This window comes from Dendrobates tinctorius, unplaced genomic scaffold (assembly GCF_039654945.1).
Source record: "Dendrobates tinctorius isolate UK_male_01 unplaced genomic scaffold, ASM3965494v1 ptg000102l, whole genome shotgun sequence".
In the NCBI taxonomy this organism is placed as follows: Eukaryota; Metazoa; Chordata; class Amphibia; order Anura; family Dendrobatidae; genus Dendrobates; species Dendrobates tinctorius.
Genome location: NW_027361770.1, coordinates 24,415,894 through 24,432,559, shown reverse-complemented (window position 1 = coordinate 24,432,559; position 16,666 = coordinate 24,415,894). Strand labels below are relative to the sequence as shown.

Here is a 16,666-nt window from a genome sequence, read left to right as displayed (position 1 = left end):
GATCGTACGTGGCGCTGATCTGAGCGGCGGCTGGAGGGGAGGGGAGGAGGCAGGACACTTTTATTTCCCTGCCTGAGTCAGGACAGAAGAGACAAGGCACAGCTGATAGAGAATAGGAGTCTTTATTGACCTCGCCCCCTCCCTCCTTCACCCTCTGTGAGCCCCGGTGATCAGCAGCTGCAGCAGGCAGAGCTGCCATGTCCTATCCTCAGGGTTACCTCTACCAGCCCCCTGGCTCCCTGGCACTCTACTCCTGCCCGGCTTATGGGGCCTCGGCACTGGCCACCCCCAGGAGTGACGAGCTGGCCCGGTCCTCGGCGGGCTCTGCCTTTAGCCCCTACCCTGGATCTGCTGCCTTTAGTGCCCAAGCAGCCACAGGCTTCAGCAGCCCCCTGCAGTATTCCAGCGACCCTGCCGGCTTCCCATCCTACATGGTAAGTGCAGAGAGACCCCTGTGCCAGCCCCTGGCCTTCCTGGGCCCCCTCTGTGTCCTTACAACTTCTAGCACCCTCCCTAACAGTTCTCCTCCCTACACTGTGCCGCCATCATCACCTCCTTAGCACCCCGGCCACACTAGTCCACTTTCCTGGTAGTTGTAATTATTGGGGCACCCACAATTGTGGAGCCCATGCCTCACTATACGCCGTGTCAGGGTAAGTCACAGACACGTGCTACCACACCACACATTACATTTCCTCCTTGCTTTCGTTTACATTTTTATTATCATAATAAAAGCTGATTATTTTAGGATTGTTGTTGATATTGTATTTAATAACATTTGTTTTTCTTCTGACGTATAGAATTATTATTTAGTTATTTCACACAAAAAACATGAGGCTATTCGCGTTCTCCGTCTTTATTTTCCTCGCGATTTGGAATTGATCTAAATAAAAGTAACCGGCTGAGTCCTTTGTAGGGAAGCGGGAGACCGGTAATGTATCGGTATCCCAAGGTATAATTGCAGGTTTCCCTTACCAAAGCTATAATGAGCGCTCAGGGTAAGTGTAAACTTGGCTGGGAGGAGGACAGGTCCCTGTCTTATTTTTGTCACTTTGAGTGTTTTTAAGTCCATTAAGGTAATAATCTGGCAGCACAATGGATGGATTGGGTGTGGAAAACTTAGCACTAACTTAATGGAGGGCTATATTTAACTTTGCTGCATTATGCAGGGTTAAATAAAGGCAATTTGGACGCTAAAGAGTGAATTAAAATGCAAATTGCATGCCATTTGAACAATTCCGAGTCATGCATATCTGCTGATTTGCAAATTGGATTTACAATGCATTAGATTAGTGACTTGTCCATTGTTCTACATACCAGCTTCTTAAGAAAAGAACTGTATTTGTGCTGGATGCATATAGGAGTAGAAACAGAAGATCTGCTCTAATAATTAGCTATTATTTGTGGGATCTATACAGAGCAAAGCGCAAGTGCTCTCAGGATGACGGCTGAGGTGTTTAACTGTAACATAATGGCTTCTGGCAGCTGCGATGTAGTTAAGATTCAGCAAGGGAATAGGGTTAATCAAAATACAATTTTAGTTAAAAATTATTACGCCGAAATAGTTCTTGGCGCCGCTGTTTCTTGTGTAATATATAAGCATGAATATTACATATATTACATGAATTTCTCAATCGCATTTATTTAAAAAGGATTTTGTTTTCTTTCTTTAAAGGGTTCTCCTTATGATACACACACGACTGGCATCACAGGAGCCATCAGCTACCATCCATATGGCAGCCCAGCTTATCCTTACCAATTAAATGACCCAGCTTACAGGAAAAATGCTACACGAGATGCCACGGCCACCTTAAAGGCCTGGTTACAAGAGCACCGAAAGAACCCTTACCCCACCAAAGGTGAGAAGATCATGCTGGCCATCATCACCAAGATGACCCTCACCCAGGTGTCCACGTGGTTTGCCAATGCCAGGAGGAGGCTAAAGAAGGAGAACAAGATGACCTGGGCACCTAGGAACAAAAGTGAAGACGAGGACGAAGATGATGGAGATGGAGATAGGGGTAAAGAAGAACATGGTGATAAGATTCAGGACAGCAATGAGACCTCTGCAGAAGATGAAGGTGAGAACTTATTGTCTACCTACAGTAGGCTGTGAACTTAGTTGGCATGTTAAGTGCCAGATATGATAAATGCACCTTATAACAGAAAATAAAATTGACATAAAAAGTTAATAAAAATTGAGTGAATATTATAGTCACATTAGTGTAAATAAACTAATTAACCAGAAATAAGAGAACAATATCTATCTCTTTAGAAGACATGATATGGCTTTATTATATAATTATTATATTTGATCTTTCAGGAATAAGCCTGCACGTCGATTCCCTGACAGATCATTCCTGTTCTGCTGAATCAGACGGGGATAAGTTGTCTTGCAGACCTGGGGAGCACCTTTGTGAATCAAGCACTGAATCCAAGGACAAATATGAGGATGAAGACGATGATGAAGACATTGATGAGGAGGACAGAGTTCTTCCTGTGAAGCCTGTGACCTCGTCACCCTTGACTGGCATAGAGGCCTCTGTAATCAATCATCAGCATGAAGGGAGCCCCAGAAATTCCAATAAATCCACCCTGGACAATAGGATATCCTCAAGTTCTCAGACACAGACCAGCAAACCCAAGTTATGGTCCTTGGCGGAGATAGCCACCTCAGATAATAAACACCAAAATGTGGGCCAGAGCTGCCAGCCCTCTGCTGTGTCTGCCACCTCTTCAGCTACATCTCACAACTCTGCCTACCCTTCCTCTTCCATCCTGGGGAGACATATATATTACACGTCACCTTTTTATAGCAATTACACGAACTATGGGAATTTCAATGCTCTCCAAAGCCAAGGAATCCTTAGATACAATTCAACGACGGTGTCTTCTAATGATGGACTAAGTCAAACGGTATTAAATAGTAACTCTCTGCACAAACATACCAGTGACTCTATAAAAACATCCAGCAGTCAGCTCGATCAACACTACAGGTCAACCAGCTACGAGTCCAAAAAAGGTAGGTTCCTTCTTCTACCCTTCCAAGCATATATTTATGAGACATTTGGCAAATGTATTGTTCAGAGGTTTTAATACATGTACTCTCCTCAATATGTTAAGACTTTAAAAAGACTGAGGGATATAATTTAATAACAAATATATATTCGATGCAGTGTAAAGACCTTTAGTGACTGCAGTATATGTCCCTTGTGTGAGGCATTTGGCCTGTTTTCATGCCCTTTTTATGGATCTGAATGAGAATATTACTGCTAATTGAAAGCGTAGTATCTAAAGTAGCTCCTAACCCTCCTGCCTGTGAATTGAGGTTATAGGAAGATTGAACATATAATCTAGTTAGCTGGCTGTGTCCTGTGACTAACTGATGGTTATATTTTGACAGATCCCACAGAAGTGTGCACAGTAGGAGTACAACCATACATATAGGTGTGCAATCACACAGCAAGTAAGTGAAAACACTCTGTCTATTGACTCGATCATCTGGGACTATGTCCAGGACTTATTGTATAACCTATGAGTGGCCATTACTTGCTTCATTAGGTGGCCCTGTGATTAGAACCTCAAGCAGTAGTCTGATCTGACATCTGTTATTTTAAGCCGAAATTCATTTGTCCTCTGTTTTGAACAGTCAAAGATTTAAACTTGGACTTCCATTTATTTATCGACCCTTTATTAAAGTATCCTACATAGTATTGATGTTTAATACCGGCCTAAATTTGATATATATTTGCTATATTTTGAATATTTTTAATAACAATTTTTATGTCACACATTTAGTAAATTAATTTTATTAATTAGGATTTTTCTATTTATTATATTAAATCACAATTAGTTTTATACATTATAGTGAATGTAACAACCTATTTATTATCACACATAGGTAATGTTTAAATAATAATAATAATATGCTAATATACAGAATAAATATATATACGGATATGAAAAATGGATTTTATGCAGCAAATTCTAAATAGTTTGCCTTCATTAAATAAATAATATTTTAATGTATGTACTTAAATATGTTATGTTTTTATCTTATTTAGCGGTTTTCTTAATTAATGTTATAAATATATATATATATGTAAATAGCGATAATGCATCAAATTAAATACATCATTTTAGATTGTGCATAGATAGATACATTTAGCTAAATGCATATGAAAGGATTATGTTTATATTGTCAGATGTGTTTGTGTAAATATGGAATAAATGGCACCATAATAATTAATACTATATGTGTATATATATTGTAAATATATATAGTATACAAATAGATAACGGTATACGTATATATACAGTGTATATATATATATATATATATATAGTACATTTATTTTTTCAATCTTAAACCTGACAATAATAATTCAATATTCATATGTATTTATAATTCTATTTAAATAGAAAATATATATTTTTATTTTTTAAATTTCAAAATTATAATAGTATATATTTTTGTTGTTTGGTATAATATAATTATAATAGAGATAGATTTCTTGTGTCAAACAGTAAAAATAGTAATAGTTTATCTTGATTATGATATATATTGGATTGCGTGTGTGTATAAATATATATATGTCTATTTTGACAGAACATATGAGTTTGGTTTGTGATAATCCCATATTTTGGTTCAGATGGTATGGTAATATGTAACAGAAGATTAATCATGATTTGTGCACATATATACCATTTTATGCCATCGAAACTAGTTCTAAGCCTGCAAATATTTTGTCTTGATTATTTAACAAGATTATACAAATGTATAAAATAGTGCAATAATGAAATAGCGAAGTCTCGGTGTTGTGTAACGAAAAACATTTAGTGATGTGGTTTTTTCCTTGATTCACAGGTAGGTGTCACAATTGCTTTGAAAAAAAAAAGTCAACAAGCCATGATGTCTCCCCAGCTAATAAGTAGAACATACCGAAATCCGGATCACATCTTGTGCCACTGTATAAAGGAAAAGCCACAGAGCACTATTCCATCTTCAGATTTCTTTTCAAGGCGAGACCCCGTCTATATATGTGAAATCCTTGGTATAGTATAGTACTCCTAATGTTTCTTGTGACTTTACCCAACAATCTGTTTTCTCAGGATATCTTGACCTGATCACTTCATTGCCACGATATTTATCCTATAGGTGTGATAGAATTTATTGTGTAAGAATGGACAGAGAAAAGAGAAACAATTTCTAAAAAGATCTATAAAATAGAGACATTATTACGTACGGGAATAAATGATGAACTGGAGTACTTAAAAATGGGTAAAGGAAACGAAAAAAAAAAAAAACAACAACAAAAATATTTGATATTTATTTTTGTAATGATATAAAAGAAAAGCTTCTAGTAATTTATGCAAGTTGTATTGCAAGGACATTTAAAACCTTTTTTTGTAAATAAATCCTGCCTGGTTTTTATTTGAAAAAAAACAAACAAAAAACAGATGATGACAGTTAACGATTTTTGCCTTGATTGTCAAGAATTCTTTAATAATTTATATCTTAAATTGTAAATAAACACAGATTAGTCTGAATGGTTGTGTTCTGGTCATACTGCTGCTCACAAACTTCGCACACATTCAGCGGTCATGTATGCACTTGTGTTTACTTGTGTCTGTGTGTATGCATATATATATATATAATATGTGTGTGTATATATATATATAAATATACACACACAAAAATACACTATATATATCGCATGTCGCATGTCAAGAGCCTTGGAATAAATAGTGCGTTAATAATAATAATATCTAGCTATATATATATATATATTTTAGGTTGCTTTTATTCTATATATTAAATAAAGTTCTGTAATATGTACACACACATGTAGCACACAATAAGGTCTTTTTGACCGCCTCTCCCGGCCCCAGTTCCCCCACCCACTCCACTGACCATCAGCAATATATGATGATCATCATGGGAGGATAATGGCGCTGACAGTCTTTGGTCTTGTTGGTCTGTGTCATGCAGTGAAATCACAAGATAACTGGGAGCAGTTAATGTGATCTAGCTTGCTAGCAGGGACAAAAACTGAGCAATCATTTGTTTCCCGTAAAGATAAATTGAGTGAATATAGCATGCGGTAATAAAACAAGAATAATAGCTTCTTGCATTGGCCTTTAATCAATCATACACTTATTTTTCAAGAGGCTCATCTATTTCATTGGGTGATTAATAAGGCTGTAACATCAGGGCATTATTAGATCCCAGCAGGGGAGATCCTGTAAGCTTTTAGCTGTTCTAGAATGGTCAGTTGGGGTTCATTATGGGCTGATATTGAACAATTTATAAAATCGTGTCTAAACATCTGCCAGCTCAGATAGGCCCATGGGTTTGAGCGTGGAGGATTGCCTCACCGGCTCATATTGACAAACACATCTCTCTCCAGTGGCCTTTTATGCTGCCAAAATCACTGGCCTCTTGCTCTGCTCTTGTTACAAAGGGCATTTGAAAGTGATCTCCAACGCTTCACTCATCCTCCCTGGCCATGGCTACTTCCTTTCAATTTAGTGCTTCTGATAACTTTTAGCTTCTTAGAACTGTGTCACATTGGGAATGAATTTAGTAGCCTACCCCTAAAGAATGTGGCAAATCAGTGGTTAATCACACCCTCGCTTCATTGTGAGCGTTAGCAGTTCACACATCGACACTTGTGTTTTTCTTCTCAGTCGATCGCTATTTTAGACTTTTCTGGAGAAAAGGAACCAACAATGCGGTTATATAATAAATAACTTCCAGCCCTCGGCTCTTGTTTAGGAATATGACTGCCTAGGCCAAATCCAGCCTTTAACTCTTTTAACTCTTCACAGTACAATACTTTTTATGCTCGTAACATCGACATTGATAGTTCATTCATTAAGATTCTTTTATTTTGGCACACTTCTCGCAGAACCTTTATATCTAGTCTAATTTTATAATATTTTTTGGCAATTAATTCTAACACATTAAAAAAATCTATAAACAATTCTAAATTATTATTTACACAGGTATAATATCTAATTATTTATTACCTGCTAAAGATTAATGTATTTTTTTCTTTATTCCTAAGTAATCATTTGTTTACGGTGACGTGAGAAGTGATTACTTCTGACAGTTTTAACAGGCAGGTATTAAATCCATGATTGACAATTACTTGTGTGTATAGCGCTTTATAAATTATTAATCGCCACAGTCAACAACATTGGTGCAATTATTGTGGCCAGCTGCTGAAATGAAGATTTATTTCTTCCTTTCTACTAGACATAATTATTCGGCATCACCTTGTAATAGCGGATTTCATCATGGCTCTTTAGCGTCTTTTTACCCGGTCGCATTATTCTGCCGTAACAACTTTCTCTAGTTAACTGAACGAAGAGTGATTAATGTTAATGGTGCTGGGCTGTATTATAGTAAGCAGCAGGTTCTAGATCTGGACAGATGACATCAAGAATCACATATTTTTAGTAGATCAAGAGCCGGGAGAATGCAGCATTTTAACCTTTGACTCAAGGTATCAGAAGAAAGGTTCTGCTTTATATTATCACTAATACTTGGGGGCAGCAGATCACTGATACTAGTAGTGGTGGTAGATAAACCTGGAAGTGAATGTGTTTCTTTTCTATGTGTGAAGCTGTAATTTACAGTAATTGGGTGATAATGGCACCCACATGTAGTGGTCTTCTAATGACAAGTATGAAAACAAACTAATGACATGGTAACGTAGAAGCAGCATGGGGTGTTCCATATCATTCACACCCCAGAATAATAAAAAAGCAGTATGAGTGCAGTAGGCGACATGACAATACTAAAACAATGCTCCATTGTTTAGAGAAAGGGCAACATCGTCATTAAAACAAGGACGAATGAATGTCTTATTATTAATGCATACATCTGATGGTAAGGAAGTGGGACCTGAAGATCGGTAGCGGAGTATACACGGGAATGACCAATCGATTGTTCCTTATAAGCACAAACATTAGTTTCCGCTCTTTTGTGTTTTTGTTATTTCAGTCGTCCTCTGTCCAATCTGATGTGTGCGATCTGCGGGATGACATGTGTGAATTGCTATTTTCCTAGGGAACCATTTAATTATGGTGGCACAAGCATTTTCTGTGTGTTCGGCAATTAGGAAGTTGGACTGTTTCTGGTGCAAAGCATAATTGATTTTGACAATTCTGACATCACAGAGTGACATTTTTCACACAAGTGAAAGTGGTTCGCACATTATGCACAATTTGTCACATCAAAGAAAACAGTGAACATCCCTGCAACAGGTCAAGAGAACAAACTAATTGCTATGGAATGGTAGGTTCCCAGATCTCAGCACATCAATGGGGCCTGGGACAGCAGTGAAGAAGTTAGCAACCTGGCCAGGACCCTGCCATTACTCTCAGCTTCCAGCCACCCCAAACCGGAGCAAATTATCACTGCCAATACTGCTCTTAATAGGAATTCGATCAATTATTATTTATTATATACTGCTCAAAAAAATAAAGGGAACACTATTCCATTTGCAACAGGCTTTGTGTGCCCTTTATTTCTTTGAGCAGTATATTTATTAAAGTTATTATTTTTAACATTTTTTTACTTGAATACACTTTTCTAAAACAATTTGTTTCTCTGTGTAAACAAGGAAAACTAGAAAAAGACAAACTCTTTGTATTCTCCTTGAATAACCCTTTATTGTCTTCGCTAATGCCTTTAAGGAGTGAGCTTGCTCTTAAAATACATTCTTTTGTTTGCATAAATACATTGTAATGATTTGTCATGGAGTAACTTGGAGTGTCTTGTGATAATTCTTGGGATAAAAAAGTGCCAAGCCTTGTAGCTAAGCCACCGCTCCACATCTAGTCTGCCATTCGGATGCATATGAATTGTCCTATAAATTATATATTGCACTAATTGCTAACCTGGATCTATTAGAGGACAGCAGTGCAGACCAGTCATTAGAATTAGAGCATAATAGGCGGCAGTGTTTGCTGTGATCAGCGGCTAGCTTGGCAGTGCTGAATCCTGGAGGTTGCTCTCATTAGCACTAATCATCTCGCCATTAGACATGAGTGGAGTCAGTCTGGGCCTCCTCTTCCTTTTTTACCACATTACATTTGTGTCATGCTTTGCAGCAGAACACGATATCCCCATAGAGGAGAAGAGCTATCCTGGCAGCGGACATTACTTGGGAGCACCGTGAATAAGAGCATCAGGACTAATGAAGATTGTGCTGTGCGGCCCTGCATGGAATGTTAATGTAGCTTTGACTAACTGCAAGTAAATAAGGGGAAAAGTGCATTATAAGTGGAATGTGGGGTGATAACATCTCTCACTTCTCCTGTCCAGGGCTCGTCATAAGCTCACATTACAGCATTCTGGGCTAGTACGGGTCCCCTGGCATGGAAGTCCTAACCTGAGCCCGGCAAAGCCAATACTCTCTGAGGGCTCCAACTGAATGAGACCACTATCCAACCAGCCAGAAGAGCTGCTGGTACCCTTCACTCGGGCTCATAGAACCAGAATCCACCAGGCAGATTAGTATCTGTTGCTGGCGTCTCAGCACAAATCCCTGAAGGCGTTCTGACCCTTTGAAGTTTATTCTATTTTGCTTACACAGAAGTTTACATGATTAAGTCAGGTTTTTACAAGGCTCAACAAGGCAAATTTAATCACCTCGGAACATTCCACACGAGAGAAAAATCACAACAGTTGTCCTGCTCATTTACCAGTCGGAGATATACAAGAGGCTGTAATGTGTGAGGGAAATTAACGTTGCTAATTCCCATGACAGCACACTCCAGTCTATTACCGGCAGACAGAGGCAGCTCCTAGCTGCGATATCCGTACTGTCATTACTACGGGTGCGCACTGTGCGCACAGACACGTCAGGCAGTAGTATTCACACTTCTCAAATCTATCCATTTATCTATCTGTTATATATCTATCTATCCCATATCTATCTCTATATTATCTATATACATGTACATCTCATGTGTTTGATAAAACACAGTGGACCTACACCAGCAGATGACATGGCTCCCCAAACCATCACTGATTGTGGAAACTTCACACCAGACCTTGGAAATCAAGGTCCCAGAGTTTGGAAGAAGAGTGGAGAGGCACACAATCCAAGCTGCTTGAGCCATGTCATCTGCTGATGTAGGTCCACTGTGTTTTATGTGTTTTAACAAGACCAAAGTCAGTGCAGACATCTACCAGGAAATTTTAGATCACTTCATGCTTCCCTCTACCAACAAGCTTTTTGTAGTTGGAAATTTAATTCTCCAGCAGGAATTGGCACCTGTCCACACTGCCAAACATACCAATACCTGGATTACAAACAACAGTATCATTGTGTTTGGTTTTCCAGCAAACTCGCCTGACCTTAACCCAATGGAGAATCTATGGGGCATTGTCAAGAGGAAGATGAGAGACACAAGACCCAACAATGCAGATGAGCTAAAGGCTGCTATAAAAGCAACCTGGGCTTCCATAACACCTTAGCAGTGCCACAGGCTGATCACCTCCATGGCACGCCACATTGATGCAGTAATTGATGCCAAAGGAGCCCCGAACAAGGATTGAGTGCATTTACTGAACACACATTTCAGTAGGCCAACATTTCGGATTTTAAAATCATTTTTTCAAGCTGGTGTAATAAAGTATTCTAATTTACTGAGATAATGACTTTTGGGTTTTCATTGGCTGTAAGCCATAATCATCAAAATTTGGAAAAAAAGTGGTCAGACAATCCGCGCTGCGAATCACTATGAACAATAATTATTATCCTGCATCTTCTACGTCGGTCCCTCGTGGATCTGTGGTTTCTGCAGCAGCGAATCCTCCATGCTTATTACAAGCTCCATCTGGTCAGTGTATTATTTTTAAATTGATATACCAGCACTGGATAATGCACTATGGCGCTATTTCTCTTCAATAATATCCCTTATAATCATCAACATTAGCAGAAATAAACACTTGAAATAGATCACTCTGTCATGACTCTATATAATATATGAGTTTCACTTTTTGTATCGAAGAACTGAAATAAATTAACTTTTTGATGATATTGTAATTTTGTGAGAAGCACCTGTATATCTCATATCTATCTATGTATTATCTATCTATCTATCTATCTATCTATCTATCTATCTATCTATCTATCTATCTATCTATCGATATATTTAGCACCACACTATTAGCGCTAATATGTATGCAAACAATGAATATATTAAATTTTAAACTGCATTGCTGTTATGAAGACTATACCTATAAAAATTCATGTTATTAGCGTACAACACATTAAAAGGGCGGGTAGGCTACAGAACTAATTAAATAAAAACAGCCTTTGACTGTTGGGAGGAATGCTCAGCCAAATATGGAGGCAGTCACCACCTCCAGAAAGTAAACTCCACAATAGCAAAAAATTGACCAGCACCACTGAACAGAATAAAGCAAGTGTGAACAGATGCAAGCTGCTGTGACTGCATAATATACAAATGAATACAGCAGCACTGTGTAAACACCAAGATATTTGCAAACATTGAATAAATTAAATTTTGCCAGCATTACTGCTATACATTATATATATATATATATATATATACAGAGTATATACATATATATATGTAATAAAAGCATTTATCTAATGATCTACTATCCACCTCGTTATCTATCTTCCTACCTATCTAGCTGCCTATCTATCCCATATCTATCTATTCCATATCTATCTATCTATCTATCTATCTATCTATCTATCTATCTATCTATCTATCTATCTATCTATCTCCCATATCTATCTATCTATCTATCTGTGGCGCCCCTGAGGCTCAGTCGCCACAGAGGTACTGTACCTCCTCCTGAGGTGTGGTGCCCCACCATCCAGTTATGTTGGAGGCTCCTGACCACGCACCAACACCTGCATCCCACACAACACGGTAGTTCAGCAAAGCCACATTGCGGCTCCCTGCTTGGAGTGTAGAAGAGCACCGTTGGTGGCTCCCTGCTTGGAACACGAAACGTGCTGGGAGGCGGGTGGAGTTAGAATACATAAAAGAGTGGGAAGGGTTAGGATTTCAGGTCAGTCAGTCGGAGAGTCACTCAGAGAGGAGTGAGGAAAGGAGATCCCTGAGAGAGGGATGGAGGAAGGAGGTGCTGCAGCAGATCTCAGTGACCTGGGTCTGCTGGCACGGGAAAGGAAAGAAGGAGAATGACATTGAACCGAAACCTGATCTTCCATAAGAAGGAAAGACTAGTACGGAACGTAGGAGTAAACGGGAACAGAGGACGTGGGTTAGAGGAAGAACCCTGCCTAGAAGTTCTAAGCGCAAGGCCGGGGCCTGGTCCCCGAGGTTGTATGGATACTAATGGTCCTACAGCAGAAATCGGTGGAGTAGTGGGCTGTAAATGCACTACTCCCAACTAAGACTTGGGAGCACAACAGCAAACTTGATAGTGAGCCGGGACTCAGGAGTAAGGAGTCCCCGAAGCAGGCTACAGCTGACTGCCGTACAAGTAGAGTTCTTGGGAACATCTGTCTGGAGGCATTCCAGTGTAACTCAGTACTGGGAGTACTTCACACTTAAAGGTGCTATAAGAGACATTCAGAAAGGCACATGTTGGCGGAGTGTTGGAAGGGAGCATTCCATCTGGCCTGGAGGTTGATTGAGTCCCTGACCCGGGGACATGGCACAGAGGCGGGCACCTGTGTGTGTGCTACAGACTGTGAGTAAAGCTTTGGAACTACAAGCCCTGGTGTCCTCCATTGATTCTTGCACCAACACACCCAGCACCGCTACATCGGGGTACCAATTTCTACACCGCTTGTGCCTCTCCTCTTCCCCTAAGTCTACACTGCCCTGGGGCTACAGCTCCACCTGTGGGGAGCTTCACCATCTTGGCTGCAACACACCACCAGCCCCAGAGGATCTGCACGCAGCGTCGGCTCAACATCTCACTTGCCGAACACCACAGGTGGCGTCACAAGCTATTCCATTAATTACATTCCACCATTCAACTTCCCCTGTTAACTGGGCGCCCAGGGCCACGGACCGGGTCACCGCTGCTGTGACATATCCTGCTGACACCGGCCTGGTACCGAGTACCCCACAGCCCTGGGAGGGCGACCCATATCTATCTATCTATCTATCTATCCATCTATCTATCTATATCTTTTCTATCTACAAATTCAAAAACGAAAGCAGCACTCCATATTCTTAGTTGAAAAAGGTAGCTTGAGAAAGGCTCAGTCAGAGCCGAAACGTTGCCCAGACTTGTGGGTTGAATAAATCCTGCACCTTTTTCAACTAAGAATATGGAGTGCTGCTTTTGTTTTTGAATTTGTATGTATTTGAGGCAATCAGTGGACATTTTGCCTTGGGGCTCTGCACCCGAAGATACGTATTTATGCTGATCCTTTTTCCTATTGTTATCTATCTATCTATCTATCTATCTATCTATCTATCTATCTATCCCATATCTATCTATGTATCTACATATCTATCTATCTATCTATTATCTATCTATCTATCTATCTATCTATCTATCCATTTATCTTGTATCTGTCTCCAAACTCCATCAATAAAAGCAGCAGGAATATCTGTGTGTGTAATTCCCATCCCATCTTCATGGTGCAATGTTATTGTCTTGCCTGTGTCATGTAGGTGCCAATCACCCTCTGAAGTGAGTGGAGCTGCTGCAGCGCATTGCTCTGATAGGGGTCATGTGTGTTGTTTTTTTGTGTGAGGCTGTGTTTGAGGTGAACACAGAATAAATATATCAGGGGAGAGTATCCAAGTCTGTTACATGATTCCCGTTGTGGAACTTTCCAAAGAGTAGGATATGGACAGGAAATGACTCTCAGGCCTGGAGTGAACCTTGATGTGTCTTGATTTGTGCTCGTGTAGCTCTGCCACGCTTTCTAGATTACACATCTTCCAAGCGTTCTGTCTACCAAACACCTTGCTGGACTGTGCAGTGAGCCCTGGTTTATCTCCTGGACAATTAGTATAACTTCTAAACTGGTTGTTTTGCATTTCTCCACATTGTGACGTATGTTCGCCCCAGAGCAATGTAAATGAAGTTGTTCTACAGCCTGAGAACATTTTTGGAGTTGTCACTCAATTCTTTTTTCCCATTAGTACATGTACCTGCCGTCCAGTCGAATATTCATTGCTCACCAAGTCCTAGCACAGCACATCATAAACCCTACAGAATTAAAAATGAGCATGTATTCAATAAGGTTCAGCTCCTTGTGTACCTGTGCCCAGCTCCCTGGGGATCATGAGAATCAGTACAAAACTTGACAGCAGAGGCGTAACTAGGGTTTTGGCTCAGGGGGGGCAAAACTTCTCAGTGGGCCCCTAACCAGGTAACCTTGATTACAGCTGGGTGATGCACCCTAATAGTGGAGGAGAACCTCAGTAGATGACCGCAATGTTACTGAAAATATTCTCTATATAAAGACCAACATGAATATTACCGATGTATGGTCAGTAGTAGATATCAGTCCTACAGAACATGTAAGAGATCACTGCACAGTTACAGATAATGACTTACTGCTGACGTTCTATCTGATGGAGTTGTTGACTTTTCATGTCTTTTCCATCTGGCCCAGACCAACACAATTTCTTCCAGCCAGGACTCGGCTGCAGAAGATACAGCAAAGACACGTTTCACTTCTCACATTTTCAGCACTGTCACCAATGGGACTATTCCAAATCTGCACAAACTCCTCATCCTGCTGATACCCCAATACTGAGCTGCTGCTGCCGTATGTGACCCTATTACTGCACCTGATACCCCAATGCTGAGCCGCTGCTGCCGTATGTGACCCTATTACTGCACCTATTGTGTGGTTCTCTGTGCCCTCTAAATTTTAAAGCAACCCTCTAGAATATAGTAATGCCGGGTGCAAGTGCCCTAGAAAACAGTGCCCACATTTTGTCCGCTATAATGTAATATTGCCCTGTGTGTGACCCTTTGACAGTCACAGTCACCTAAGTTCCCCTATAACAATAAGTGCCCACTTTACATTTAATAATGTCCCAAGTCTCCCGCCTGCACTGCTCCCCTATACACAGTATGAAGCTCTCTTATACACAGTTTAATGCCCCCTCACTGTATATATACTGACCCTTTAATATCCCCCAAACTGCTAAAGGGCTCCAACACTGTATGATGGCCACATTACTTTAATCTCCACACTGTTTGATGGCCCCTAGATAGCCTCCATATAGCATAATACACCAGATAGTCCTCAATATAGTATAATGCACTCCCCATAGGTAGACTCTATATAGTATAATGCACACACCATAGGCCTTCATATAGTATCATGCTCTCCCCATAGGTCTCCATATAGTATAATGCACTCCCCATAGCAGACTCTATAGTTTAATATACCCCCATAGGCAGACTCTACAGTATATTGCCCTCCCCATAGGCAGACTCTATAGTGTAATGCACTTCACATAGGTAGACTACAGCATTATGCAATTCCCATAGGAAGACTATATAGTATAATGCAGCCCCCATAGGCAGCCTCTATAGTGTAATGCAGCCCCATAGGCAGCCTCTATAGCATAATGCATCCCCACTTGCAGCCTCTGTAGCGTAATGTATCCCCCTAGGCAGCCTCTATATGGAAGGCTCTAAATCTGTCCAAAATCCCCTCTGCAAGGCATAAAAATGACCTCATTATACTCACCAATGGCGCTCAAAAAGGCATAGCTGGCCTTGACTTAAAAACGCCATCCTCCATTACTGCTTCATCTGTATGACACGCCCTATGTCATCCACACAGTGTCACCCATTGTGCTCCTGTGCAGGCGCACTTTTCTCTGTGCTACTGAAAGCAGAGATAAGTACTGTAGTGCATATGCGCTGGGAAAGGCCAAAGTGCGCTGATGGCCTGGAAGTAAAGCCGGCGCATGTGCACTACAATACTTTGTTCTGACTTCAGTAGGGCAAAGATAAGTGTGCCTGCACAGGAGTGTGATAGAGGACACTGAATGCATGATGTAGGCACGAAGCGGGACAGCGATCACAAGAAGAGGGTAGGCGCCAGATCAAGACTAGAGACGCCCAGAATGCGCCGTTTGTTAGTATAATAAAAGCTCTTTTTTGTGCCTTGCATAGATGATTGGGGACATATATAGAGCATTCTAGAACACTGTATGTGAGGGCGTACAGATGCTGGCCGGACCTTATATGGGGACAGCCTGCTGAAAGGCTCCCTTTAATCCGTAAGACCTGTAGCCACCATCTTTTATCCACATTTAAAGGCCATCCTGTAAGATTCCAGCTGCTCGCAAACTTAAGAAAATAATCATTCTTCTCGTAAGCTAATCAGCAGCATCCAGTCGGATGAGTGTCTATGGTCCCTGCTCAGCACCTCCTCTGACCCCACAATTGCCATCCTCCTGCCTTTAATGACATGGCTGTTGTCTCCTATGAAATACATTCTGTTGTGCTGCGCTGTTCCTGTTCCCTCCTGTGCAGGTGCGAGAGATGGACAGACAGTGGATGACATAGGAGACGTCAGCCATGTCAATCAAGGCAGGAGAGACAGTGAACCAGGCCCATTGTGAGCAACTGTTGACCACACAACCCCTATACCTGGGGAGCTGGCTCAGCCCTTCTTTCTCTTTACTAGTGCTCTCTGTTATCAGCTTC

The 16,666-nt window shown here is 40.6% G+C and overlaps 1 protein-coding gene across 2 annotated transcripts; it reads left to right on the top strand.

Annotated features, from left to right (window-relative positions):
• The first annotated feature begins 57 nt into the window (after positions 1–57).
• On the top strand, positions 58–5,550 carry IRX2 (iroquois homeobox 2). 2 transcript variants are annotated; one of them, XM_073587780.1, is made up of 5 exons: positions 58–434; positions 1,676–2,081; positions 2,324–3,022; positions 3,404–3,466; positions 4,868–4,906. In XM_073587780.1, exons 1-4 carry the CDS (start codon positions 198–200, stop codon positions 3,445–3,447), a joined length of 1,386 nt encoding a protein of 461 aa, XP_073443881.1. In that variant the 5' UTR covers positions 58–197; the 3' UTR covers positions 3,448–3,466; positions 4,868–4,906. The 2 variants fall into 2 exon arrangements, with proteins under 2 accessions (XP_073443881.1, XP_073443880.1); XM_073587779.1 differs by lacking the exon at positions 3,404–3,466 and having other exon boundaries at positions 2,324–3,026; positions 4,872–5,550.
• Positions 5,551–16,666: the final 11,116 nt, after the last annotated feature.

What these genes read in the sequence shown, in the direction of transcription:
- IRX2 (XM_073587779.1), top strand. Translation starts at nt 198, where the DNA reads ATGTCCTATCCTCAGGGTTACCTCTACCAGCCCCCTGGCTCCCTGGCA. An exon ending in CCGGCTTCCCATCCTACATG is followed by an intron (nt 435 to 1,675) that starts GTAAGTGCAGAG and finishes CTTTCTTTAAAG; the next exon opens with GGTTCTCCTTATGATACACA. An exon ending in TACGAGTCCAAAAAAGGTAG is followed by an intron (nt 3,027 to 4,871) that starts GTTCCTTCTTCT and finishes ATTCACAGGTAG; the next exon opens with GTGTCACAATTGCTTTGAAA.